General features: G+C 54.7%; 3 protein-coding genes and 1 long non-coding RNA gene across 4 annotated transcripts in view; 3 read left to right on the top strand and 1 right to left on the bottom strand.

The window, feature by feature from the left end:
• The window catches only part of LOC145534150 (uncharacterized), a 694,441-nt gene that overhangs the window by 330,207 nt on the left and 338,133 nt on the right, over positions 1–26,101 (bottom strand). Inside the window, exons 46-49 of the long non-coding RNA XR_014074276.1 lie at positions 23,628–23,739; positions 15,984–16,095; positions 8,338–8,449; positions 694–805 (exon numbers count right to left, since the gene is read on the bottom strand). This is a non-coding gene — a long non-coding RNA (uncharacterized LOC145534150). The remainder of the gene's footprint in view (positions 1–693; positions 806–8,337; positions 8,450–15,983; positions 16,096–23,627; positions 23,740–26,101) is intronic.
• LOC145534139 (uncharacterized) lies at positions 4,488–6,313 on the top strand. Its single transcript, XM_081561513.1, has 3 exons — positions 4,488–4,687; positions 5,087–5,400; positions 5,653–6,313. Exons 2-3 carry the CDS (start codon positions 5,100–5,102, stop codon positions 6,279–6,281), a joined length of 930 nt encoding a protein of 309 aa, XP_081417639.1. The 5' UTR covers positions 4,488–4,687; positions 5,087–5,099; the 3' UTR covers positions 6,282–6,313.
• Positions 11,238–13,950, top strand: LOC145533928 (uncharacterized). Its single transcript, XM_081561276.1, has 3 exons — positions 11,238–12,333; positions 12,733–13,045; positions 13,298–13,950. The coding sequence occupies exons 1-3, from the start codon at positions 12,097–12,099 to the stop codon at positions 13,924–13,926; spliced, it is 1,179 nt and encodes a 392-aa protein (XP_081417402.1). The 5' UTR covers positions 11,238–12,096; the 3' UTR covers positions 13,927–13,950.
• Positions 16,521–21,594, top strand: LOC145534003 (uncharacterized). The gene is made up of 3 exons (XM_081561366.1): positions 16,521–19,977; positions 20,377–20,689; positions 20,942–21,594. The coding sequence occupies exons 1-3, from the start codon at positions 19,741–19,743 to the stop codon at positions 21,568–21,570; spliced, it is 1,179 nt and encodes a 392-aa protein (XP_081417492.1). The 5' UTR covers positions 16,521–19,740; the 3' UTR covers positions 21,571–21,594.

Here is a 26,101-nt window from a genome sequence, read left to right as displayed (position 1 = left end):
AAAGGAAGGGAGGTAGTCGGGAGCTAAAGCCCTTGGCCGCTGTGGTAGTAGCTGCAGATGGCAGCTCGTCCACAGTGCACTTCGAATGAGGTCATATGAGCGGGACTCTGGAAATGGCTCCGAAATCGGGAGAAAGGGGTCAGGGTATGTGGGAATCCGGCGGGGGTGGGGGGTGGATGAAGGAAGGTGTCCCTCCTCTCTCCAGTGCAATTTGGTTTGGTGAGTCTCAAAGCTACCAGATGGCACTTCCCAAGTCAGGCCCCCGCAGGAATCAGGGTGGGCTGCGTGCCTCGGCCCCTGCCACAGGGACAAGCCACACCAGTGGCCTCCCTGAGCTCCAATGGCCGGATCTGGGGGTTCTGTCTGGGTGCACACCTCCTTGCTGTGGCCAAGTTCCCCCCTTCTCTGAGCACCAGCTTCATCCTCTCGAATGAGGACATCGATTGCTACCTTGGCACGTTACTCTCTTCATCCTGTGAAGACTCATTAGGCTTATCCTACAATTACTAGCTGGCCCGAAGAGATATCTCCTGAATCCAGATTAAGCTGGAGTCTCCCAGGCTCATCTGGCATGTCTTCCCTGAAGTCTGCCAAAACCCACACCCTTGCATTTCCAGGGACTCCCCTTAGCCAGCTGGGCAGAAAACCCAGCATGGTTCAAACAAGCTGACAGACAAGCGGGAGAGGACTCACGGGCAGACGGCTTCCCTCAGGTCTCGGGTGGAGCTCTGGGACCACAGCAGCAACGGGCCATCCCAGGCCCTGGGCTCAGCAGCGCCCTCATTCTCAGGCCGGCGGCTCTGCCCTGAGGGGAGCAGGAAGGTCACCAACTGCCGCAGGCGGGCCTCACGCCCCTCCCACTGCTGGAGCCTGACCTCCCCCGGCCCCACCCCTTCCCCTACCCCAGCAGGACGACAGCTCGTCTTCCCCTGGCTTCCAACGGGAGGCCCGGCCCTGGGCCCCGATTGGGCACTGCCCCAGCCCGGAGCCAATCACAGTGGCCAGGGAGGTGGAACGCACCGATTGGCCAGGGCCAGGTCATGTGACCATACTCCCCAGGAAACTCAAGTATTACCAAGGTTCCCTAAGAAACCAATGAACAGAATTATCCAGTAAAGGCAAACCGTGCTTTTTAATGAGGCCAATGTCACAGAAAAAAAAAAAATGCTTCACAATGAACTGCTCAAGGAAGCTACTAAATAAACTTTCAGAAAAGTTTAGTAGTTTTTTTTTTTTTTAATAGGGTGACGGAGAGCTATACCTTTCCCGTCTATGTGAATTTAGGTTTAAACTAGATTTCCCTTGGCTATTATATAAGACAAAAAAACCCACATCCCCCCCTTTCACTCCCCCCCACCCCCAAAAAGTGTTTTAATCTATAGAATTTTTGTGTCCTCAGTTGTGTCTGATTCGCGGCAACTCACGAACTCTACACAGCCAGGCTCTTCCGTCCATGGAATTCAGGGCAATTTTTTCTGTCCCAGTAAATGCCCACCCTGGGTGATCCAAAGGCAAGGGCTCAGAGGCTCCTGAGAGACTAACTCCTTTCAGCTGAGCACAGAGCTGGCTCCTCACTGGGATGCCTGTGGCCTGGGGCTCCCTGAGGGGAGAGCAGCACTCGCCCCACCGTGTGGTCACTGCTGGAAGTGCAGGCTGCTCCTCACTCCCCCTTGACAGTGTCCCTGAGGGCAGAACAGTGTGAATCGAATCAAGGTGGAAATGCAAACTCCAATGCAACCAAACTCCCCACAAGGTCTCTAAAACCACTCAGGAACAGGGAATTGGAAACTGCAGGGGATGACAGGAATGGAGATGGAGACTTGACACCTTACACCGAGTTCACTTCCAGTTATCCCTAGACAAACTTTCCATGAAAACTTGTCACAAATCTCGAAGAACAATGAGCAGAAACCGGACACGTGCTTTGAGTCTTCACACACAAAACTAAAAGCCAGTCCACAAAAAAAAAAAAAAAACCCAGAGAATACAGTGGACTTTGCAAAATCAAAGATATCTACTGTGGGAAAGACCTCACGACAAAAGCAAAAGACAGGTCATACATCGCGAGACGAATGAGTGGAAACACAAAGCTTATCAAGGATGTGTCTCCAAACAGACAAAGAACACCAACACAACAAGCCTGTGAAAACTAGGGAAAGGTCTGAAGGGACACCAGACTGAGGAAGACACACACAGAGGATCCCGGATGATGTCCAGCACTGAGGGCCTGAAGAAACAACAGTCTAGTTGCACCCCCTCAGGCCTGTGTGACCGTGGATGAGGCCTCTGTTTCCCGGTGGCTCTGAGAGACGGACAGGGAGGAAGGGGAAGAGAAGTCACTTGCATTTCTAATACTCACAGCAAAGTCTTCCAACGAGAAGGGAATTATCACCCCCACTGACAATGCCATTCACTGAAGTGATACCCACCAGTCCATCTAACCCAGAAGGGAAGGATGGACCTGTTCTCACAAAACGGCGAGAGATGGAAGAAGGAAGATCAAGCCCACACCAATCACTGGAAAGAGAAGCTGTGCTCAGGGCTTGAAAGAATTCCTATTGGGAAAATGATGTCACAGCCCCACAAGGCAATCCACAGCTTCGATGCTATTCCTCCCAAAATGCCAATGCATTTTCGCACCGAACAAAGAATTGCAAAAGGGGTACGGAGACAGAAAAGAGCCTAAACTGTCAATACAATCCGACGAAGAAGCCCCGATACGGACATCCAAGGTTGTGTGAAAGGAAATTAGACGACCAAACTAGGATCCTCAGGAGAGTATCGGAGAAGGCAATGGCGACCCACTCCAGTACTCTTGCCTGGAAAATGTCCTGGACGGAGGAGCCTGGTAGGCTGCAGGCCATGGGGTCACGCAGAGTCAGACACGACTGAAGTGACTTAGCCGCAGCAGCAGCAGCAGGACAGTATGCTATTGGGAATACAACAACACACACAGATCCAGATCGATGGAATAAAGTGGAGGGTCCAGAAACAAACCCCAGCATCCATGGTCAACTCATCTCTGACACAGAAGGGGAGAATATCCAAATGGGAACAAGAAAGCCTCTTCAATCAATGTCCATGGGAAAACCAGACAGCTACATCTGAAGAACGCTATTGGTTTTGATCTCATACCACCTCAATATAGGGGGAAAACCTCACCCTAAAGACTGATGTCATGAGATAGCTAGAAAGAAGCGTAGGTCAAAGGCTCCTTAACATCAGAGTCTCCTTGCCATTTGCTGGGCGGAGGTCGAAATGGGTCTCTTCAAGTAAGGCAAAGAGGTACACGAAGTACACCCATGGGTTTCCATCCAATGGAACCTCTTCACAACAGAGAAGCTAAGCATTCACAAATGCAAAAGATAGGAAACAGAACATGAGAGACTCCTTGCAAGTGGTGTATCTGAGAAGGGGTTCATATGGAAAGAGACGAAGAATGCACAGCACTCAGATTCCAAGAAACAACACCACCACCACCCTTGACCCTTCCCCCATGACCAACTCCGACCTAAAGCCTTTCTCTCCCTCTAACCTATCCCTAAAACATAACCCTCATCTAATCATATACATGTGCATCCCTAGCATCCATCCATCCACACACGAGAGAGAAAGAGGAAGACACAGACGGAACTGAGAAAGGAAAAGAGAGGGACACAGCCAGAGAGAGACACGGAACCAAAGAGAGGAAAGGAGTCGACGGTCCAGACTTTTCCTCAATCTGCCTCGAAGGTAGAAGCAATGACAGCGCCCTTCCACCCCAGAAGGGGGAAAAGGACGGAAGGTTTGGAGAGGAAAAGACAAGAACGCAGGGAGCCACTAGAAGCTCAGCCACCCGCAGAAGCCGAGCTGGGACACTTGAACAGAATCTCAATGGAAACAGAGGAGCAGAAAGTTGGCTACTCTTTTCTATAAGAGAGGGAGACCTTCGAGTCTTCCTTTCGGTCCTCCAACTTGGATGCGGGGTCTCAAAACAGTCAGGAGGGGGAGTGCCTTTTCCTGGGTACCACGGCACATCCAGGCCTCGTTCTGCCCCATTCTGTGCTGTGTCAGCCCTGGATGGAATCTTTCTTTCTGAAGTCTCAGCGCACAAGCTCCACGTGATATCGGCCCCAGGTGGAAAGGCATGGAGCTGCTCGTAGGCCGACAGACCTAGGAAGCAGATGGGAGAATGACCACCACTCTGCAGATGGAGAGACTGGGGCAACCCTGAGGGGCATATGCTTGTCCAGGGCCACACCACTTATGAGAAGAAGGAGCCTGGTCTGAGAGCAGTGGGGTCCTCGGAGCTCAGGCCCTGGCTGAACCCAGGCCTCCCCAGGGCTGTGGGCTGGGCTGTGTGGGTGTCACTGTGCCTGCACATGGCCTAAGGGGGGTGGTCGAGCAGTCAGAAACCCAGAGATTCCCTTGGGAAGTTTTGGGGAAGGGACCTCAGCACGAACCCCAGGAGATGATGTCACCTGCCGGCAACAGAACCCAACAGAACCCGCAGCCCGGGTATCCAGGCCTCCAGAGCGGAGAGGAGCCCCCAGCCAGTTCACTGGCTGCCAGGATGTTCTGCTGTTTGCCCCTGCCCAGAGGCCGGGGCCTCAGGAGTGCTCACAGGCAGTGTGCGCGGGCACCCTGTCGACGTTGGCTCAGGACACCGCCGAGAGGCCTCTGGCCCTTTGCCCGGAGAAACAGAAAGGTAACACGGGGAGCCCCAGGACGGACCAGGCCGCCTCTCCCATGCCACCCGGAAACAGCGGGTCCTTTGCCTGTGTGTGTGGATGCGGGTTTCTTGGGGTGTGTCTCCCTCAAGGAAGCCCAGGCGGATGTGGGGTCAGAAGCCTGCGGACAAGTTGTGTCCACACCCCAGGGGAGAGCAGGCTGGGCGGGATGGGGAGAGTGCGGGCAGCGGCGGCCGCCCAGGCGGACCTCACACCCTCAGGTGGGTCTCTTTCCTCCCGGGTGGGGATCTGAGCAGACACACGTCTCTGACCCTTCTGGGAAGAGAAGTTCGAGCAGGCAGAAGCAGCGGCTCCACTGCCCAGGCCCAGCTCGGAAAACTCCTAGCATGGCTGGCTGACGGTCACTGTCGTTGCAGAGCTTCCCACGTGATGAGGCCGAGGACGGGGACACCCCATCCACCTCCCGGAGGGAGGGGTCGGAGCACCACCCCCCCCGCCCGTGAGGCCCAGTGCAGGCTCCAGGTGAGCGTGCCCACGGAGGCATCAGCCCCACCGGGGGAGAAGCGGAGGCGGGGAAGGCCTGCTGCCGAGACACCGCCCAGGATACACCCGGCGGCCCAGTCTGAGGCTGCCACGGAGCTCAGCACACCCGGCTCCGACCCAGAGTCCCGAGAACCCCGGCCTCTGAGGCAGCAGGAGGACCTGGAGCCCAGCACGCCAGAGCACAGAGGTGAGGACGCTGGGGCTGGTGCACGGGAGTGTGTGGGGAGGGGGTGCTGAGCTACACAGGGACGAGTCCCCGAAAGCTGCTGCTGGGCCTGCAGCAAGCGCTGGCCTCACACCCCCCGCCCCCCATCTTGCACACTTCAGTCCCAAAAGACATCCGACGCTGGGTATTCTTTGGGAATCTCTTGGAAGCTTTCTGTCCCGGGAGACGCACATGCCAAGGCTGGCCTGTGGGCAAACTTTGCTTCTCCCCCAGCTCTAGCACTGGCCTCCAACTGGAACCAGGCTCCGCTTCCCAGACCTGTCCCTACAGAGGTGCTGGCTCCAGGTGCAGGACCCAGGGATCCACCGAGGGCAGATGGAGAACCGAGACTTGCCCTCGCAGAGACACCAGGCCAGCTGGGTACTGGCCAGCACACCGGGCAGATCGGATCTCCATGCCTGCAGGACCCCCAGCCCCAGGCACTGATGTCCCACCCCCTCAGCCAGAACCTCCACCTCCACGTGCACCTCTACCTGCTCGGGCTCTGGCAGGAGAACCCGAGGCAGAGGAGGAGTCACCGCCTCGGCAGGGAGAGCCTGCCCTGGCTCCCGCGCAACACCCAGACGCCCACGATGACTCACCCACCCCTGCAGGGAGAACGAGCCCCTGCTCTGGACAGACACCCAGAGCCCTTGCCGGAAACACCACGTCCAGGGGAGCGGTCGGCTCTGCAGCCTCCATCCCCGTCTGCTCACCGTGGACGCTGGCAACTCGGTCTGCCCCCAGGGGACATGGAGTTCCTTTCCCCTGAACTGCTTTGCATTTGCTTTGTTTCCACCTTTCTGGTGATGTTTTATTTTTTGTATGGTTTCCTGTACTTTTGTTGGTTAAGTTGGGATTAGTAAACTTTTTCATCATTGTTGCAATTTGGGAACACTGTTGTGTAACTCTGGTGATACTGTGTTACCATCACCACTTTGTAGTTTCAGACCCGTTTGATCTTTATGCCCCACCCCCCAACAAAGCCTGGATTCAAGGCAAGCACGCCCTGTTCATCCCTTCCCCCGATCCTGAACACAATTTCATCCTTTCTTTGTGCATTCCTTCCTATATTCTTGGTGTCCCCAATCAATGACTCTCAGTGAAATGACTGAAGGAGTGTTTTTTGGACTCTCCAACTACTGTAAGACTCCATTGGAGAGTTCTCATTTGTACGTCATTTGAACTAGCCTTTGATATCTGAAAGGACGGTGTACGTCCTTTCAAGATACCATGTGCCAAACGAAGCCCTTTTGGCAACTGCCATCATTATCTCCAGGCAGGCATTGCTGTGTCAAGGGTGACATCTCAGCCAGAAGGCAGAGGCTGAGCTCGTCTTGTTGCACCAGCTCCCAAAAGAAGCCAAGAAAGGGAGCTGGAACAACAAACCACCCCAACACCCAGGAAAGCGTTCTTCATGACAGAAGGCTAGAAAATGACCCAACATCCTTGTGGCCCAGAACCCCTCTAGAAAATCACTGTTCCATAAAAAAGAGAAACACATGGGAAGTTCCAAGGAGAGGCAATGCCCATGGCCCGTGTACTTGAGAGACGGCCTGACCGCTCCGGGGAAGACACGCACCGACGGAACCCCTTGGGAAACAGCAGTGATAGTCCTCACCGTCGTAAGGGTTTCCTCTGGGGACAACCTGCCCGGGGCACCACACGAGGGAGCAGACCGGCTTCTCTTCCTCTGCCCCCACACCATTCACTCATGAAGGCAGCTCAGGTGTTCTCATGCCCTGCCTGCCTGCCTGCCTGGCTCATCCGTGAGCTGTGACCACCTACAGGGCAGGACTCCACCTTCTCCTCTCTGTGTACCGTGAATCTGCACACAGTGGGCTTGCAGAACCTTAGGAGACTTGAGCCATTCCCACTCGAGCCAGAACCCTCCCCAGGAAGGAAAACAGCTGTGGAGTCGTTTTGGCCCCAGCACTGGTTCGAAAGCCTGGCGCCTCCTACAGCCTCTACGGTGTGAAGAGGGAGGTCCCTTCTGACAGAGCTTTCCGGGTCTCAGATCTAAGCTGTTGTTTCACTGTCAGCTGTGTCTCTTCCGTTGCAGCCAGGTGGGCCACGCTGCTCCAAAGGAGCTCACAAGCTGAGTTTCAAGGGAGGTATAGAGAGGACAGGGATGGCTACAACGTACTGCAAACTGAGTGAGGGTCCCCACAATCCTCAGCAAAGGTCTGTGGTGTGCAAGTGGGGAGTAGAGGGCCCCCAAGTTCCAAAGGAAGGGAGGTAGTCGGGAGCTAAAGCCCTTGGCCGCTGTGGTAGTAGCTGCAGATGGCAGCTCGTCCACAGTGCACTTCGAATGAGGTCATATGAGCGGGACTCTGGAAATGGCTCCGAAATCGGGAGAAAGGGGTCAGGGTATGTGGGAATCCGGCGGGGGTGGGGGGTGGATGAAGGAAGGTGTCCCTCCTCTCTCCAGTGCAATTTGGTTTGGTGAGTCTCAAAGCTACCAGATGGCACTTCCCAAGTCAGGCCCCCGCAGGAATCAGGGTGGGCTGCGTGCCTCGGCCCCTGCCACAGGGACAAGCCACACCAGTGGCCTCCCTGAGCTCCAATGGCCGGATCTGGGGGTTCTGTCTGGGTGCACACCTCCTTGCTGTGGCCAAGTTCCCCCCTTCTCTGAGCACCAGCTTCATCCTCTCGAATGAGGACATCGATTGCTACCTTGGCACGTTACTCTCTTCATCCTGTGAAGACTCATTAGGCTTATCCTACAATTACTAGCTGGCCCGAAGAGATATCTCCTGAATCCAGATTAAGCTGGAGTCTCCCAGGCTCATCTGGCATGTCTTCCCTGAAGTCTGCCAAAACCCACACCCTTGCATTTCCAGGGACTCCCCTTAGCCAGCTGGGCAGAAAACCCAGCATGGTTCAAACAAGCTGACAGACAAGCGGGAGAGGACTCACGGGCAGACGGCTTCCCTCAGGTCTCGGGTGGAGCTCTGGGACCACAGCAGCAACGGGCCATCCCAGGCCCTGGGCTCAGCAGCGCCCTCATTCTCAGGCCGGCGGCTCTGCCCTGAGGGGAGCAGGAAGGTCACCAACTGCCGCAGGCGGGCCTCACGCCCCTCCCACTGCTGGAGCCTGACCTCCCCCGGCCCCACCCCTTCCCCTACCCCAGCAGGACGACAGCTCGTCTTCCCCTGGCTTCCAACGGGAGGCCCGGCCCTGGGCCCCGATTGGGCACTGCCCCAGCCCGGAGCCAATCACAGTGGCCAGGGAGGTGGAACGCACCGATTGGCCAGGGCCAGGTCATGTGACCATACTCCCCAGGAAACTCAAATATTACCAAGGTTCCCTAAGAAACCAATGAACAGAATTATCCAGTAAAGGCAAACCGTGCTTTTTAATGAGGCCAATGTCACAGAAAAAAAAAAAATGCTTCACAATGAACTGCTCAAGGAAGCTACTAAATAAACTTTCAGAAAAGTTTAGTAGTTTTTTTGTTTTTTTTTAATAGGGTGACGGAGAGCTATACCTTTCCCGTCTATGTGAATTTAGGTTTAAACTAGATTTCCCTTGGCTATTACATAAGACAAAAAAACCCACATCCCCCCCTTTCACTCCCCCCCACCCCCAAAAAGTGTTTTAATCTATAGAATTTTTGTGTCCTCAGTTGTGTCTGATTCGCGGCAACTCACGAACTCTACACAGCCAGGCTCTTCCGTCCATGGAATTCAGGGCAATTTTTTCTGTCCCAGTAAATGCCCACCCTGGGTGATCCAAAGGCAAGGGCTCAGAGGCTCCTGAGAGACTAACTCCTTTCAGCTGAGCACAGAGCTGGCTCCTCACTGGGATGCCTGTGGCCTGGGGCTCCCTGAGGGGAGAGCAGCACTCGCCCCACCGTGTGGTCACTGCTGGAAGTGCAGGCTGCTCCTCACTCCCCCTTGACAGTGTCCCTGAGGGCAGAACAGTGTGAATCGAATCCAGGTGGAAATGCAAACTCCAATGCAACCAAACTCCCCACAAGGTCTCTAAAACCACTCAGGAACAGGGAATTGGAAACTGCAGGGGATGACAGGAATGGAGATGGAGACTTGACACCTTACACCGAGTTCACTTCCAGTTATCCCTAGACAAACTTTCCATGAAAACTTGCCACAAATCTCGAAGAACAATGAGCAGAAACCGGACACGTGCTTTGAGTCTTCACACACAAAACTAAAAGCCAGTCCACAAAAAAAAAAAAAAACCCAGAGAATACAGTGGACTTTGCAAAATCAAAGATATCTACTGTGGGAAAGACCTCATGACAAAAGCAAAAGACAGGTCATACATCGCGAGACGAATGAGTGGAAACACAAAGCTTATCAAGGATGTGTCTCCAAACAGACAAAGAACACCAACGCAACAAGCCTGTGAAAACTAGGGAAAGGTCTGAAGGGACACCAGACTGAGGAAGACACACACAGAGGATCCCGGATGATGTCCAGCACTGAGGGCCTGAAGAAACAACAGTCTAGTTGCACCCCCTCAGGCCTGTGTGACCGTGGATGAGGCCTCTGTTTCCCGGTGGCTCTGAGAGATGGACAGGGAGGAAGGGGAAGAGAAGTCACTTGCATTTCTAATACTCACAGCAAAGTCTTCCAACGAGAAGGGAATTATCACCCCCACTGACAATGCCATTCACTGAAGTGATACCCACCAGTCCATCTAACCCACAAGGGAAGGATGGACCTGTTCTCACAAAACGGCGAGAGATGGAAGAAGGAAGATCAAGCCCACACCAATCACTGGAAAGAGAAGCTGTGCTCAGGGCTTGAAAGAATTCCTATTGGGAAAATGATGTCACAGCCAAACAAGGCAATCCACAGCTTCGATGCTATTCCTCCCAAAATGCCAATGCATTTTCGCACCGAACAAAGAATTGCAAAAGGGGTACGGAGACAGAAAAGAGCCTAAACTGTCAATACAATTCGACGAAAAAGCCCCGATACGGACATCCAAGGTTGTGTGAAAGGAAATTAGACGACCAAACTAGGATCCTCAGGAGAGTATCGGAGAAGGCAATGGCGACCCACTCCAGTACTCTTGCCTGGAAAACGTCCTGGACGGAGGAGCCTGGTAGGCTGCAGGCCATGGGGTCACGCAGAGTCAGACACGACTGAAGTGACTTAGCCGCAGCAGCAGCAGCAGGACAGTATGCTATTGGGAATACAACAACACACACAGATCCAGATCGATGGAATAAAGTGGAGGGTCCAGAAACAAACCCCAGCATCCATGGTCAACTCATCTCTGACACAGAAGGGGAGAATATCCAAATGGGAACAAGAAAGCCTCTTCAATCAATGTCCATGGGAAAACCAGACAGCTACATCTGAAGAACGCTATTGGTTTTGATCTCATACCACCTCAATATAGGGGGAAAACCTCACCCTAAAGACTGATGTCATGAGATAGCTAGAAAGAAGCGTAGGTCAAAGGCTCCTTAACATCAGAGTCTCCTTGCCATTTGCTGGGCGGAGGTCGAAATGGGTCTCTTCAAGTAACGCAAAGAGGTACACGAAGTACACCCATGGGTTTCCATCCAATGGAACCTCTTCACAACAGAGAAGCTAACCATTCACAAATGCAAAAGATAGGAAACAGAACATGAGAGACTCCTTGCAAGTGGTGTATCTGAGAAGGGGTTCATATGGAAAGAGACGAAGAATGCACAGCACTCAGATTCCAAGAAACAACACCACCACCACCCTTGACCCTTCCCCCATGACCAATTCCGACCTAAAGCCTTTCTCTCCCTCTAACCTATCCCTAAAACATAACCTTCATCTAATCATATACATGTGCATCCCTAGCATCCATCCATCCACACACGAGAGAGAAAGAGGAAGACACAGACGGAACTGAGAAAGGAAAAGAGAGGGACACAGCCAGAGAGAGACACGGAACCAAAGAGAGGAAAGGAGTCGACGGTCCAGACTTTTCCTCAATCTGCCTCGAAGGTAGAAGCAATGACAGCGCCCTTCCACCCCAGAAGGGGGAAAAGGACGGAAGGTTTGGAGAGGAAAAGACAAGAACGCAGGGAGCCATTAGAAGCTCAGCCACCCGCAGAAGCCGAGCTGGGACACTTGAACAGAATCTCAATGGAAACAGAGGAGCAGAAAGTTGGCTACTCTTTTCTATAAGAGAGGGAGACCTTCGAGTCTTCCTTTCGGTCCTCCAACTTGGATGCGGGGTCTCAAAACAGTCAGGAGGGGGAGTGCCTTTTCCTGGGTACCACGGCACATCCAGGCCTCGTTCTGCCCCATTCTGTGCTGTGTCAGCCCTGGATGGAATCTTTCTTTCTGAAGTCTCAGCGCACAAGCTCCACGTGATATCGGCCCCAGGTGGAAAGGCATGGAGCTGCTCGTAGGCCGACAGACCTAGGAAGCAGATGGGAGAATGACCACCACTCTGCAGATGGAGAGACTGGGGCAACCCTGAGGGGCATATGCTTGTCCAGGGCCACACCACTTATGAGAAGAAGGAGCCTGGTCTGAGAGCAGTGGGGTCCTCGGAGCTCAGGCCCTGGCTGAACCCAGGCCTCCCCAGGGCTGTGGGCTGGGCTGTGTGGGTGTCACTGTGCCTGCACATGGCCTAAGGGGGGTGGTCGAGCAGTCAGAAACCCAGAGATTCCCTTGGGAAGTTTTGGGGAAGGGACCTCAGCACGAACCCCAGGAGATGATGTCACCTGCCGGCAACAGAACCCAACAGAACCCGCAGCCCGGGTATCCAGGCCTCCAGAGCGGAGAGGAGCCCCCAGCCAGTTCACTGGCTGCCAGGATGTTCTGCTGTTTGCCCCTGCCCAGAGGCCGGGGCCTCAGGAGTGCTCACAGGCAGTGTGCGCGGGCACCCTGTCGACGTTGGCTCAGGACACCCCCGAGAGGCCTCTGGCCCTTTGCCCGGAGAAACAGAAAGGTAACACGGGGAGCCCCAGGACGGACCAGGCCGCCTCTCCCATGCCACCCGGAAACAGCGGGTCCTTTGCCTGTGTGTGTGGATGCGGGTTTCTTGGGGTGTGTCTCCCTCAAGGAAGCCCAGGCGGATGTGGGGTCAGAAGCCTGCGGACAAGTTGTGTCCACACCCCAGGGGAGAGCAGGCTGGGCGGGATGGGGAGAGTGCGGGCAGCGGCGGCCGCCCAGGCGGACCTCACACCCTCAGGTGGGTCTCTTTCCTCCCGGGTGGGGATCTGAGCAGACACACGTCTCTGACCCTTCTGGGAAGAGAAGTTCGAGCAGGCAGAAGCAGTGGCTCCACTGCCCAGGCCCAGCTCGGAAAACTCCTAGCATGGCTGGCTGACGGTCACTGTCGTTGCAGAGCTTCCCACGTGATGAGGCCGAGGACGGGGACACCCCATCCACCTCCCGGAGGGAGGGGTCGGAGCACCACCCCCCCGCCCGTGAGGCCCAGTGCAGGCTCCAGGTGAGCGTGCCCACGGAGGCATCAGCCCCACCGGGGGAGAAGCGGAGGCGGGGAAGGCCTGCTGCCGAGACACCGCCCAGGATACACCCGGCGGCCCAGTCTGAGGCTGCCACGGAGCTCAGCACACCCGGCTCCGACCCAGAGTCCCGAGAACCCCGGCCTCTGAGGCAGCAGGAGGACCTGGAGCCCAGCACGCCAGAGCACAGAGGTGAGGACGCTGGGGCTGGTGCACGGGAGTGTGTGGGGAGGGGGTGCTGAGCTACACAGGGACGAGTCCCCGAAAGCTGCTGCTGGGCCTGCAGCAAGCGCTGGCCTCACACCCCCCGCCCCCCATCTTGCACACTTCAGTCCCAAAAGACATCCGACGCTGGGTATTCTTTGGGAATCTCTTGGAAGCTTTCTGTCCCGGGAGACGCACATGCCAAGGCTGGCCTGTGGGCAAACTTTGCTTCTCCCCCAGCTCTAGCACTGGCCTCCAACTGGAACCAGGCTCCGCTTCCCAGACCTGTCCCTACAGAGGTGCTGGCTCCAGGTGCAGGACCCAGGGATCCACCGAGGGCAGATGGAGAACCGAGACTTGCCCTCGCAGAGACACCAGGCCAGCTGGGTACTGGCCAGCACACCGGGCAGATCGGATCTCCATGCCTGCAGGACCCCCAGCCCCAGGCACTGATGTCCCACCCCCTCAGCCAGAACCTCCACCTCCACGTGCACCTCTACCTGCTCGGGCTCTGGCAGGAGAACCCGAGGCAGAGGAGGAGTCACCGCCTCGGCAGGGAGAGCCTGCCCTGGCTCCCGCGCAACACCCAGACGCCCACGATGACTCACCCACCCCTGCAGGGAGAACGAGCCCCCGCTCTGGACAGACACCCAGAGCCCTTGCCGGAAACACCACGTCCAGGGGAGCGGTCGGCTCTGCAGCCTCCATCCCCGTCTGCTCACCGTGGACGCTGGCAACTCGGTCTGCCCCCAGGGGACATGGAGTTCCTTTCCCCTGAACTGCTTTGCATTTGGTTTGTTTCCACCTTTCTGGTGATGTTTTATTTTTTGTATGGTTTCCTGTACTTTTGTTGGTTAAGTTGGGATTAGTAAACTTTTTCATCATTGTTGCAATTTGGGAACACTGTTGTGTAACTCTGGTGATACTGTGTTACCATCACCACTTTGTAGTTTCAGACCCGTTTGATCTTTATGCCCCACCCCCCAACAAAGCCTGGATTCAAGGCAAGCACGCCCTGTTCATCCCTTCCCCCGATCCTGAACACAATTTCATCCTTTCTTTGTGCATTCCTTCCTATATTCTTGGTGTCCCCAATCAATGACTCTCAGTGAAATGACTGAAGGAGTGTTTTTTGGACTCTCCAACTAGTGTAAGACTCCATTGGAGAGTTCTCATTTGTATGTCATTTGAACTAGCCTTTGATATCTGAAAGGACGGTGTACGTCCTTTCAAGATACCATGTGCCAAACGAAGCCCTTTTGGCAACTGCCATCATTATCTCCAGGCAGGCATTGCTGTGTCAAGGGTGACATCTCAGCCAGAAGGCAGAGGCTGAGCTCGTCTTGTTGCACCAGCTCCCAAAAGAAGCCAAGAAAGGGAGCTGGAACAACAAACCACCCCAACACCCAGGAAAGCGTTCTTCATGACAGAAGGCTAGAAAATGACCCAACATCCTTGTGGCCCAGAACCCCTCTAGAAAATCACTGTTCCATAAAAAAAGAGAAACACATGGGAAGTTCCAAGGAGAGGCAATGCCCATGGCCCGTGTACTTGAGAGACGGCCTGACCGCTCCGGGGAAGACACGCACCGACGGAACCCCTTGGGAAACAGCAGTGATAGTCCTCACCGTCGTAAGGGTTTCCTCTGGGGACAACCTGCCCGGGGCACCACACGAGGGAGCAGACCGGCTTCTCTTCCTCTGCCCCCACACCATTCACTCATGAAGGCAGCTCAGGTGTTCTCATGCCCTGCCTGCCTGCCTGCCTGGCTCATCCGTGAGCTGTGACCACCTACAGGGCAGGACTCCACCTTCTCCTCTCTGTGTACCGTGAATCTGCACACAGTGGGCTTGCAGAAGCTTAGGAGACTTGAGCCATTCCCACTCGAGCCAGAACCCTCCCCAGGAAGGAAAACAGCTGTGGAGTCATTTTGGCCCCAGCACTGGTTCGAAAGCCTGGCGCCTCCTACAGCCTCTACGGTGTGAAGAGGGAGGTCCCTTCTGACAGAGCTTTCCGGGTCTCAGATCTAAGCTGTTGTTTCACTGTCAGCTGTGTCTCTTCCGTTGCAGCCAGGTGGGCCACGCTGCTCCAAAGGAGCTCACAAGCTGAGTTTCAAGGGAGGTATAGAGAGGACAGGGATGGCTACAACGTACTGCAAACTGAGTGAGGGTCCCCACAATCCTCAGCAAAGGTCTGTGGTGTGCAAGTGGGGAGTAGAGGGCCCCCAAGTTCCAAAGGAAGGGAGGTAGTCGGGAGCTAAAGCCCTTGGCCGCTGTGGTAGTAGCTGCAGATGGCAGCTCGTCCACAGTGCACTTCGAATGAGGTCATATGAGCGGGACTCTGGAAATGGCTCCGAAATCGGGAGAAAGGGGTCAGGGTATGTGGGAATCCGGCGGGGGTGGGGGGTGGATGAAGGAAGGTGTCCCTCCTCTCTCCAGTGCAATTTGGTTTGGTGAGTCTCAAAGCTACCAGATGGCACTTCCCAAGTCAGGCCCCCGCAGGAATCAGGGTGGGCTGCGTGCCTCGGCCCCTGCCACAGGGACAAGCCACACCAGTGGCCTCCCTGAGCTCCAATGGCCGGATCTGGGGGTTCTGTCTGGGTGCACACCTCCTTGCTGTGGCCAAGTTCCCCCCTTCTCTGAGCACCAGCTTCATCCTCTCGAATGAGGACATCGATTGCTACCTTGGCACGTTACTCTCTTCATCCTGTGAAGACTCATTAGGCTTATCCTACAATTACTAGCTGGCCCGAAGAGATATCTCCTGAATCCAGATTAAGCTGGAGTCTCCCAGGCTCATCTGGCATGTCTTCCCTGAAGTCTGCCAAAACCCACACCCTTGCATTTCCAGGGACTCCCCTTAGCCAGCTGGGCAGAAAACCCAGCATGGTTCAAACAAGCTGACAGACAAGCGGGAGAGGACTCACGGGCAGACGGCTTCCCTCAGGTCTCGGGTGGAGCTCTGGGACCACAGCAGCAACGGGCCATCCCAGGCCCTGGGCTCAGCAGCGCCCTCATTCTCAGGCCGGCGGCTCTGCCCTGAGGGGAGCAGGAAGGTCACCAACTGCCGCAGGCGGGCCTCACGCCCCTCCCACTGCTGGAGCCTGACCTCCCCCGGCCCCACCCCTTCCCCTACCCCAGCAGGACGACAGCTCGTCTTCCCCTGGCTTCCAACGGGAGGCCCGGCCCTGGGCCCCGATTGGGCACTGCCCCAGCCCGGAGCCAATCACAGTGGCCAGGGAGGTGGAACGCACCGATTGGCCAGGGCCAGGTCATGTGACCATACTCCCCAGGAAACTCAAATATTACCAAGGTTCCCTAAGAAACCAATGAACAGAATTATCCAGTAAAGGCAAACCGTGCTTTTTAATGAGGCCAATGTCACAGAAAAAAAAAAAATGCTTCACAATGAACTGCTCAAGGAAGCTACTAAATAAACTTTCAGAAAAGTTTAGTAGTTTTTTTTTTTTTTTTTAATAGGGTGACGGAGAGCTATACCTTTCCCGTCTATGTGAATTTAGGTTTAAACTAGATTTCCCTTGGCTATTATATAAGACAAAAAAAACCACGTTCCCCCCTTTCACTCCCCCCCACCCCCAAAAAGTGTTTTAATCTATAGAATTTTTGTGTCCTCAGTTGTGTCTGATTCGCGGCAACTCACGAACTCTACACAGCCAGGCTCTTCCGTCCATGGAATTCAGGGCAATTTTTTCTGTCCCAGTAAATGCCCACCCTGGGTGATCCAAAGGCAAGGGCTCAGAGGCTCCTGAGAGACTAACTCCTTTCAGCTGAGCACAGAGCTGGCTCCTCACTGGGATGCCTGTGGCCTGGGGCTCCCTGAGGGGAGAGCAGCACTCGCCCCACCGTGTGGTCACTGCTGGAAGTGCAGGCTGCTCCTCACTCCCCCTTGACAGTGTCCCTGAGGGCAGAACAGTGTGAATCGAATCAAGGTGGAAATGCAAACTCCAATGCAACCAAACTCCCCACAAGGTCTCTAAAACCACTCAGGAACAGGGAATTGGAAACTGCAGGGGATGACAGGAATGGAGATGGAGACTTGACACCTTACACCGAGTTCACTTCCAGTTATCCCTAGACAAACTTTCCATGAAAACTTGCCACAAATCTCGAAGAACAATGAGCAGAAACCGGACACGTGCTTTGAGTCTTCACACACAAAACTAAAAGCCAGTCCACAAAAAAAAAAAAACCCAGAGAATACAGTGGACTTTGCAAAATAAAAGATATCTACTGTGGGAAAGACCTCATGACAAAAGCAAAAGACAGGTCATACATCGCGAGACGAATGAGTGGAAACACAAAGCTTATCAAGGATGTGTCTCCAAACAGACAAAGAACACCAACGCAACAAGCCTGTGAAAACTAGGGAAAGGTCTGAAGGGACACCAGACTGAGGAAGACACACACAGAGGATCCCGGATGATGTCCAGCACTGAGGGCCTGAAGAAACAACAGTCTAGTTGCACCCCCTCAGGCCTGTGTGACCGTGGATGAGGCCTCTGTTTCCCGGTGGCTCTGAGAGATGGACAGGGAGGAAGGGGAAGAGAAGTCACTTGCATTTCTAATACTCACAGCAAAGTCTTCCAACGAGAAGGGAATTATCACCCCCACTGACAATGCCATTCACTGAAGTGATACCCACCAGTCCATCTAACCCAGAAGGGAAGGATGGACCTGTTCTCACAAAACGGCGAGAGATGGAAGAAGGAAGATCAAGCCCACACCAATCACTGGAAAGAGAAGCTGTGCTCAGGGCTTGAAAGAATTCCTATTGGGAAAATGATGTCACAGCCCCACAAGGCAATCCACAGCTTCGATGCTATTCCTCCCAAAATGCCAATGCATTTTCGCACCGAACAAAGAATTGCAAAAGGGGTACGGAGACAGAAAAGAGCCTAAACTGTCAGTACAATCCGACGAAGAAGCCCCGATACGGACATCCAAGGTTGTGTGAAAGGAAATTAGACGACCAAACTAGGATCCTCAGGAGAGTATCGGAGAAGGCAATGGCGACCCACTCCAGTACTCTTGCCTGGAAAACGTCCTGGACGGAGGAGCCTGGTAGGCTGCAGGCCATGGGGTCACGCAGAGTCAGACACGACTGAAGTGACTTAGCCGCAGCAGCAGCAGCAGGACAGTATGCTATTGGGAATACAACAACACACACAGATCCAGATCGATGGAATAAAGTGGAGGGTCCAGAAACAAACCCCAGCATCCATGGTCAACTCATCTCTGACACAGAAGGGGAGAATATCCAAATGGGAACAAGAAAGCCTCTTCAATCAATGTCCATGGGAAAACCAGACAGCTACATCTGAAGAACGCTATTGGTTTTGATCTCATACCACCTCAATATAGGGGGAAAACCTCACCCTAAAGACTGATGTCATGAGATAGCTAGAAAGAAGCGTAGGTCAAAGGCTCCTTAACATCAGAGTCTCCTTGCCATTTGCTGGGCGGAGGTCGAAATGGGTCTCTTCAAGTAAGGCAAAGAGGTACACGAAGTACACCCATGGGTTTCCATCCAATGGAACCTCTTCACAACAGAGAAGCTAAGCATTCACAAATGCAAAAGATAGGAAACAGAACATGAGAGACTCCTTGCAAGTGGTGTATCTGAGAAGGGGTTCATATGGAAAGAGACGAAGAATGCACAGCACTCAGATTCCAAGAAACAACACCACCACCACCCTTGACCCTTCCCCCATGACCAACTCCGACCTAAAGCCTTTCTCTCCCTCTAACCTATCCCTAAAACATAACCCTCATCTAATCATATACATGTGCATCCCTAGCATCCATCCATCCACACACGAGAGAGAAAGAGGAAGACACAGACGGAACTGAGAAAGGAAAAGAGAGGGACACAGCCAGAGAGAGACACGGAACCAAAGAGAGGAAAGGAGTCGACGGTCCAGACTTTTCCTCAATCTGCCTCGAAGGTAGAAGCAATGACAGCGCCCTTCCACCCCAGAAGGGGGAAAAGGACGGAAGGTTTGGAGAGGAAAAGACAAGAACGCAGGGAGCCACTAGAAGCTCAGCCACCCGCAGAAGCCGAGCTGGGACACTTGAACAGAATCTCAATGGAAACAGAGGAGCAGAAAGTTGGCTACTCTTTTCTATAAGAGAGGGAGACCTTCGAGTCTTCCTTTCGGTCCTCCAACTTGGATGCGGGGTCTCAAAACAGTCAGGAGGGGGAGTGCCTTTTCCTGGGTACCACGGCACATCCAGGCCTCGTTCTGCCCCATTCTGTGCTGTGTCAGCCCTGGATGGAATCTTTCTTTCTGAAGTCTCAGCGCACAAGCTCCACGTGATATCGGCCCCAGGTGGAAAGGCATGGAGCTGCTCGTAGGCCGACAGACCTAGGAAGCAGATGGGAGAATGACCACCACTCTGCAGATGGAGAGACTGGGGCAACCCTGAGGGGCATATGCTTGTCCAGGGCCACACCACTTATGAGAAGAAGGAGCCTGGTCTGAGAGCAGTGGGGTCCTCGGAGCTCAGGCCCTGGCTGAACCCAGGCCTCCCCAGGGCTGTGGGCTGGGCTGTGTGGGTGTCACTGTGCCTGCACATGGCCTAAGGGGGGTGGTCGAGCAGTCAGAAACCCAGAGATTCCCTTGGGAAGTTTTGGGGAAGGGACCTCAGCACGAACCCCAGGAGATGATGTCACCTGCCGGCAACAGAACCCAACAGAACCCGCAGCCCGGGTATCCAGGCCTCCAGAGCGGAGAGGAGCCCCCAGCCAGTTCACTGGCTGCCAGGATGTTCTGCTGTTTGCCCCTGCCCAGAGGCCGGGGCCTCAGGAGTGCTCACAGGCAGTGTGCGCGGGCACCCTGTCGACGTTGGCTCAGGACACCCCCGAGAGGCCTCTGGCCCTTTGCCCAGAGAAACAGAAAGGTAACACGGGGAGCCCCAGGACGGACCAGGCCGCCTCTCCCATGCCACCCGGAAACAGCGGGTCCTTTGCCTGTGTGTGTGGATGCGGGTTTCTTGGGGTGTGTCTCCCTCAAGGAAGCCCAGGCGGATGTGGGGTCAGAAGCCTGCGGACAAGTTGTGTCCACACCCCAGGGGAGAGCAGGCTGGGCGGGATGGGGAGAGTGCGGGCAGCGGCGGCCGCCCAGGCGGACCTCACACCCTCAGGTGGGTCTCTTTCCTCCCGGGTGGGGATCTGAGCAGACACACGTCTCTGACCCTTCTGGGAAGAGAAGTTCGAGCAGGCAGAAGCAGTGGCTCCACTGCCCAGGCCCAGCTCGGAAAACTCCTAGCATGGCTGGCTGACGGTCACTGTCGTTGCAGAGCTTCCCACGTGATGAGGCCGAGGACGGGGACACCCCATCCACCTCCCGGAGGGAGGGGTCGGAGCACCACCCCCCCGCCCGTGAGGCCCAGTGCAGGCTCCAGGTGAGCGTGCCCACGGAGGCATCAGCCCCACCGGGGGAGAAGCGGAGGCGGGGAAGGCCTGCTGCCGAGACACCGCCCAGGATACACACGGCGGCCCAGTCTGAGGCTGCCACGGAGCTCAGCACACCCGGCTCCGACCCAGAGTCCCGAGAACCCCGGCCTCTGAGGCAGCAGGAGGACCTGGAGCCCAGCACGCCAGAGCACAGAGGTGAGGACGCTGGGGCTGGTGCACGGGAGTGTGTGGGGAGGGGGTGCTGAGCTACACAGGGACGAGTCCCCGAAAGCTGCTGCTGGGCCTGCAGCAAGCGCTGGCCTCACACCCCCCGCCCCCCATCTTGCACACTTCAGTCCCAAAAGACATCCGACGCTGGGTATTCTTTGGGAATCTCTTGGAAGCTTTCTGTCCCGGGAGACGCACATGCCAAGGCTGGCCTGTGGGCAAACTTTGCTTCTCCCCCAGCTCTAGCACTGGCCTCCAACTGGAACCAGGCTCCGCTTCCCAGACCTGTCCCTACAGAGGTGCTGGCTCCAGGTGCAGGACCCAGGGATCCACCGAGGGCAGATGGAGAACCGAGACTTGCCCTCGCAGAGACACCAGGCCAGCTGGGTACTGGCCAGCACACCGGGCAGATCGGATCTCCATGCCTGCAGGACCCCCAGCCCCAGGCACTGATGTCCCACCCCCTCAGCCAGAACCTCCACCTCCACGTGCACCTCTACCTGCTCGGGCTCTGGCAGGAGAACCCGAGGCAGAGGAGGAGTCACCGCCTCGGCAGGGAGAGCCTGCCCTGGCTCCCGCGCAACACCCAGACGCCCACGATGACTCACCCACCCCTGCAGGGAGAACGAGCCCCCGCTCTGGACAGACACCCAGAGCCCTTGCCGGAAACACCACGTCCAGGGGAGCGGTCGGCTCTGCAGCCTCCATCCCCGTCTGCTCACCGTGGACGCTGGCAACTCGGTCTGCCCCCAGGGGACATGGAGTTCCTTTCCCCTGAACTGCTTTGCATTTGCTTTGTTTCCACCTTTCTGGTGATGTTTTATTTTTTGTATGGTTTCCTGTACTTTTGTTGGTTAAGTTGGGATTAGTAAACTTTTTCATCATTGTTGCAATTTGGGAACACTGTTGTGTAACTCTGGTGATACTGTGTTACCATCACCACTTTGTAGTTTCAGACCCGTTTGATCTTTATGCCCCACCCCCCAACAAAGCCTGGATTCAAGGCAAGCACGCCCTGTTCATCCCTTCCCCCGATCCTGAACACAATTTCATCCTTTCTTTGTGCATTCCTTCCTATATTCTTGGTGTCCCCAATCAATGACTCTCAGTGAAATGACTGAAGGAGTGTTTTTTGGACTCTCCAACTAGTGTAAGACTCCATTGGAGAGTTCTCATTTGTATGTCATTTGAACTAGCCTTTGATATCTGAAAGGACGGTGTACGTCCTTTCAAGATACCATGTGCCAAACGAAGCCCTTTTGGCAACTGCCATCATTATCTCCAGGCAGGCATTGCTGTGTCAAGGGTGACATCTCAGCCAGAAGGCAGAGGCTGAGCTCGTCTTGTTGCACCAGCTCCCAAAAGAAGCCAAGAAAGGGAGCTGGAACAACAAACCACCCCAACACCCAGGAAAGCGTTCTTCATGACAGAAGGCTAGAAAATGACCCAACATCCTTGTGGCCCAGAACCCCTCTAGAAAATCACTGTTCCATAAAAAAAGAGAAACACATGGGAAGTTCCAAGGAGAGGCAATGCCCATGGCCCGTGTACTTGAGAGACGGCCTGACCGCTCCGGGGAAGACACGCACCGACGGAACCCCTTGGGAAACAGCAGTGATAGTCCTCACCGTCGTAAGGGTTTCCTCTGGGGACAACCTGCCCGGGGCACCACACGAGGGAGCAGACCGGCTTCTCTTCCTCTGCCCCCACACCATTCACTCATGAAGGCAGCTCAGGTGTTCTCATGCCCTGCCTGCCTGCCTGCCTGGCTCATCCGTGAGCTGTGACCACCTACAGGGCAGGACTCCACCTTCTCCTCTCTGTGTACCGTGAATCTGCACACAGTGGGCTTGCAGAACCTTAGGAGACTTGAGCCATTCCCACTCGAGCCAGAACCCTCCCCAGGAAGGAAAACAGCTGTGGAGTCATTTTGGCCCCAGCACTGGTTCGAAAGCCTGGCGCCTCCTACAGCCTCTACGGTGTGAAGAGGGAGGTCCCTTCTGACAGAGCTTTCCGGGTCTCAGATCTAAGCTGTTGTTTCACTGTCAGCTGTGTCTCTTCCGTTGCAGCCAGGTGGGCCACGCTGCTCCAAAGGAGCTCACAAGCTGAGTTTCAAGGGAGGTATAGAGAGGACAGGGATGGCTACAACGTACTGCAAACTGAGTGAGGGTCCCCACAATCCTCAGCAAAGGTCTGTGGTGTGCAAGTGGGGAGTAGAGGGCCCCCAAGTTCCAAAGGAAGGGAGGTAGTCGGGAGCTAAAGCCCTTGGCCGCTGTGGTAGTAGCTGCAGATGGCAGCTCGTCCACAGTGCACTTCGAATGAGGTCATATGAGCGGGACTCTGGAAATGGCTCCGAAATCGGGAGAAAGGGGTCAGGGTATGTGGGAATCCGGCGGGGGTGGGGGGTGGATGAAGGAAGGTGTCCCTCCTCTCTCCAGTGCAATTTGGTTTGGTGAGTCTCAAAGCTACCAGATGGCACTTCCCAAGTCAGGCCCCCGCAGGAATCAGGGTGGGCTGCGTGCCTCGGCCCCTGCCACAGGGACAAGCCACACCAGTGGCCTCCCTGAGCTCCAATGGCCGGATCTGGGGGTTCTGTCTGGGTGCACACCTCCTTGCTGTGGCCAAGTTCCCCCCTTCTCTGAGCACCAGCTTCATCCTCTCGAATGAGGACATCGATTGCTACCTTGGCACGTTACTCTCTTCATCCTGTGAAGACTCATTAGGCTTATCCTACAATTACTAGCTGGCCCGAAGAGATATCTCCTGAATCCAGATTAAGCTGGAGTCTCCCAGGCTCATCTGGCATGTCTTCCCTGAAGTCTGCCAAAACCCACACCCTTGCATTTCCAGGGACTCCCCTTAGCCAGCTGGGCAGAAAACCCAGCATGGTTCAAACAAGCTGACAGACAAGCGGGAGAGGACTCACGGGCAGACGGCTTCCCTCAGGTCTCGGGTGGAGCTCTGGGACCACAGCAGCAACGGGCCATCCCAGGCCCTGGGCTCAGCAGCGCCCTCATTCTCAGGCCGGCGGCTCTGCCCTGAGGGGAGCAGGAAGGTCACCAACTGCCGCAGGCGGGCCTCACGCCCCTCCCACTGCTGGAGCCTGACCTCCCCCGGCCCCACCCCTTCCCCTACCCCAGCAGGACGACAGCTCGTCTTCCCCTGGCTTCCAACGGGAGGCCCGGCCCTGGGCCCCGATTGGGCACTGCCCCAGCCCGGAGCCAATCACAGTGGCCAGGGAGGTGGAACGCACCGATTGGCCAGGGCCAGGTCATGTGACCATACTCCCCAGGAAACTCAAATATTACCAAGGTTCCCTAAGAAACCAATGAACAGAATTATCCAGTAAAGGCAAACCGTGCTTTTTAATGAGGCCAATGTCACAGAAAAAAAAAAAAATGCTTCACAATGAACTGCTCAAGGAAGCTACTAAATAAACTTTCAGAAAAGTTTAGTAGTTTTTTTTTTTTTTTTAATAGGGTGACGGAGAGCTATACCTTTCCCGTCTATGTGAATTTAGGTTTAAACTAGATTTCCCTTGGCTATTATATAAGACAAAAAAACCCACATCCCCCCCTTTCACTCCCCCCCACCCCCAAAAAGTGTTTTAATCTATAGAATTTTTGTGTCCTCAGTTGTGTCTGATTCGCGGCAACTCACGAACTCTACACAGCCAGGCTCTTCCGTCCATGGAATTCAGGGCAATTTTTTCTGTCCCAGTAAATGCCCACCCTGGGTGATCCAAAGGCAAGGGCTCAGAGGCTCCTGAGAGACTAACTCCTTTCAGCTGAGCACAGAGCTGGCTCCTCACTGGGATGCCTGTGGCCTGGGGCTCCCTGAGGGGAGAGCAGCACTCGCCCCACCGTGTGGTCACTGCTGGAAGTGCAGGCTGCTCCTCACTCCCCCTTGACAGTGTCCCTGAGGGCAGAACAGTGTGAATCGAATCAAGGTGGAAATGCAAACTCCAATGCAACCAAACTCCCCACAAGGTCTCTAAAACCACTCAGGAACAGGGAATTAGAAACTGCAGGGGATGACAGGAATGGAGATGGAGACTTGACACCTTACACCGAGTTCACTTCCAGTTATCCCTAGACAAACTTTCCATGAAAACTTGTCACAAATCTCGAAGAACAATGACCAGAAACCGGATACGTGCTTTGAGTCTTCACACACAAAACTAAAAGCCAGTCCACAAAAAAAAAAACCCAGAGAATACAGTGGACTTTGCAAAATCAAAGATATCTACTGTGGGAAAGACCTCATGACAAAAGCAAAAGACAGGTCATACATCGCGAGACGAATGAGTGGAAACACAAAGCTTATCAAGGATGTGTCTCCAAACAGACAAAGAACACCAACACAACAAGCCTGTGAAAACTAGGGAAAGGTCTGAAGGGACACCAGACTGAGGAAGACACACACAGAGGATCCCGGATGATGTCCAGCACTGAGGGCCTGAAGAAACAACAGTCTAGTTGCACCCCCTCAGGCCTGTGTGACCGTGGATGAGGCCTCTGTTTCCCGGTGGCTCTGAGAGATGGACAGGGAGGAAGGGGAAGAGAAGTCACTTGCATTTCTAATACTCACAGCAAAGTCTTCCAACGAGAAGGGAATTATCACCCCCACTGACAATGCCATTCACTGAAGTGATACCCACCAGTCCATCTAACCCAGAAGGGAAGGATGGACCTGTTCTCACAAAACGGCGAGAGATGGAAGAAGGAAGATCAAGCCCACACCAATCACTGGAAAGAGAAGCTGTGCTCAGGGCTTGAAAGAATTCCTATTGGGAAAATGATGTCACAGCCCCACAAGGCAATCCACAGCTTCGATGCTATTCCTCCCAAAATGCCAATGCATTTTCGCACCGAACAAAGAATTGCAAAAGGGGTACGGAGACAGAAAAGAGCCTAAACTGTCAATACAATCCGACGAAAAAGCCCCGATACGGACATCCAAGGTTGTGTGAAAGGAAATTAGACGACCAAACTAGGATCCTCAGGAGAGTATCGGAGAAGGCAATGGCGACCCACTCCAGTACTCTTGCCTGGAAAATGTCCTGGACGGAGGAGCCTGGTAGGCTGCAGGCCATGGGGTCACGCAGAGTCAGACACGACTGAAGTGACTTAGCCGCAGCAGCAGCAGCAGGACAGTATGCTATTGGGAATACAACAACACACACAGATCCAGATCGATGGAATAAAGTGGAGGGTCCAGAAACAAACCCCAGCATCCATGGTCAACTCATCTCTGACACAGAAGGGGAGAATATCCAAATGGGAACAAGAAAGCCTCTTCAATCAATGTCCATGGGAAAACCAGACAGCTACATCTGAAGAACGCTATTGGTTTTGATCTCATACCACCTCAATATAGGGGGAAAACCTCACCCTAAAG

This window comes from Giraffa tippelskirchi, chromosome 14 (assembly GCF_054371585.1).
Source record: "Giraffa tippelskirchi isolate mGirTip1 chromosome 14, T2T-mGirTip1v1.2.pri, whole genome shotgun sequence".
In the NCBI taxonomy this organism is placed as follows: Eukaryota; Metazoa; Chordata; class Mammalia; order Artiodactyla; family Giraffidae; genus Giraffa; species Giraffa tippelskirchi.
The sequence above is the reverse complement of the archived record's forward strand: the minus strand, read 5'-3'. Positions and strand labels throughout refer to the sequence as shown.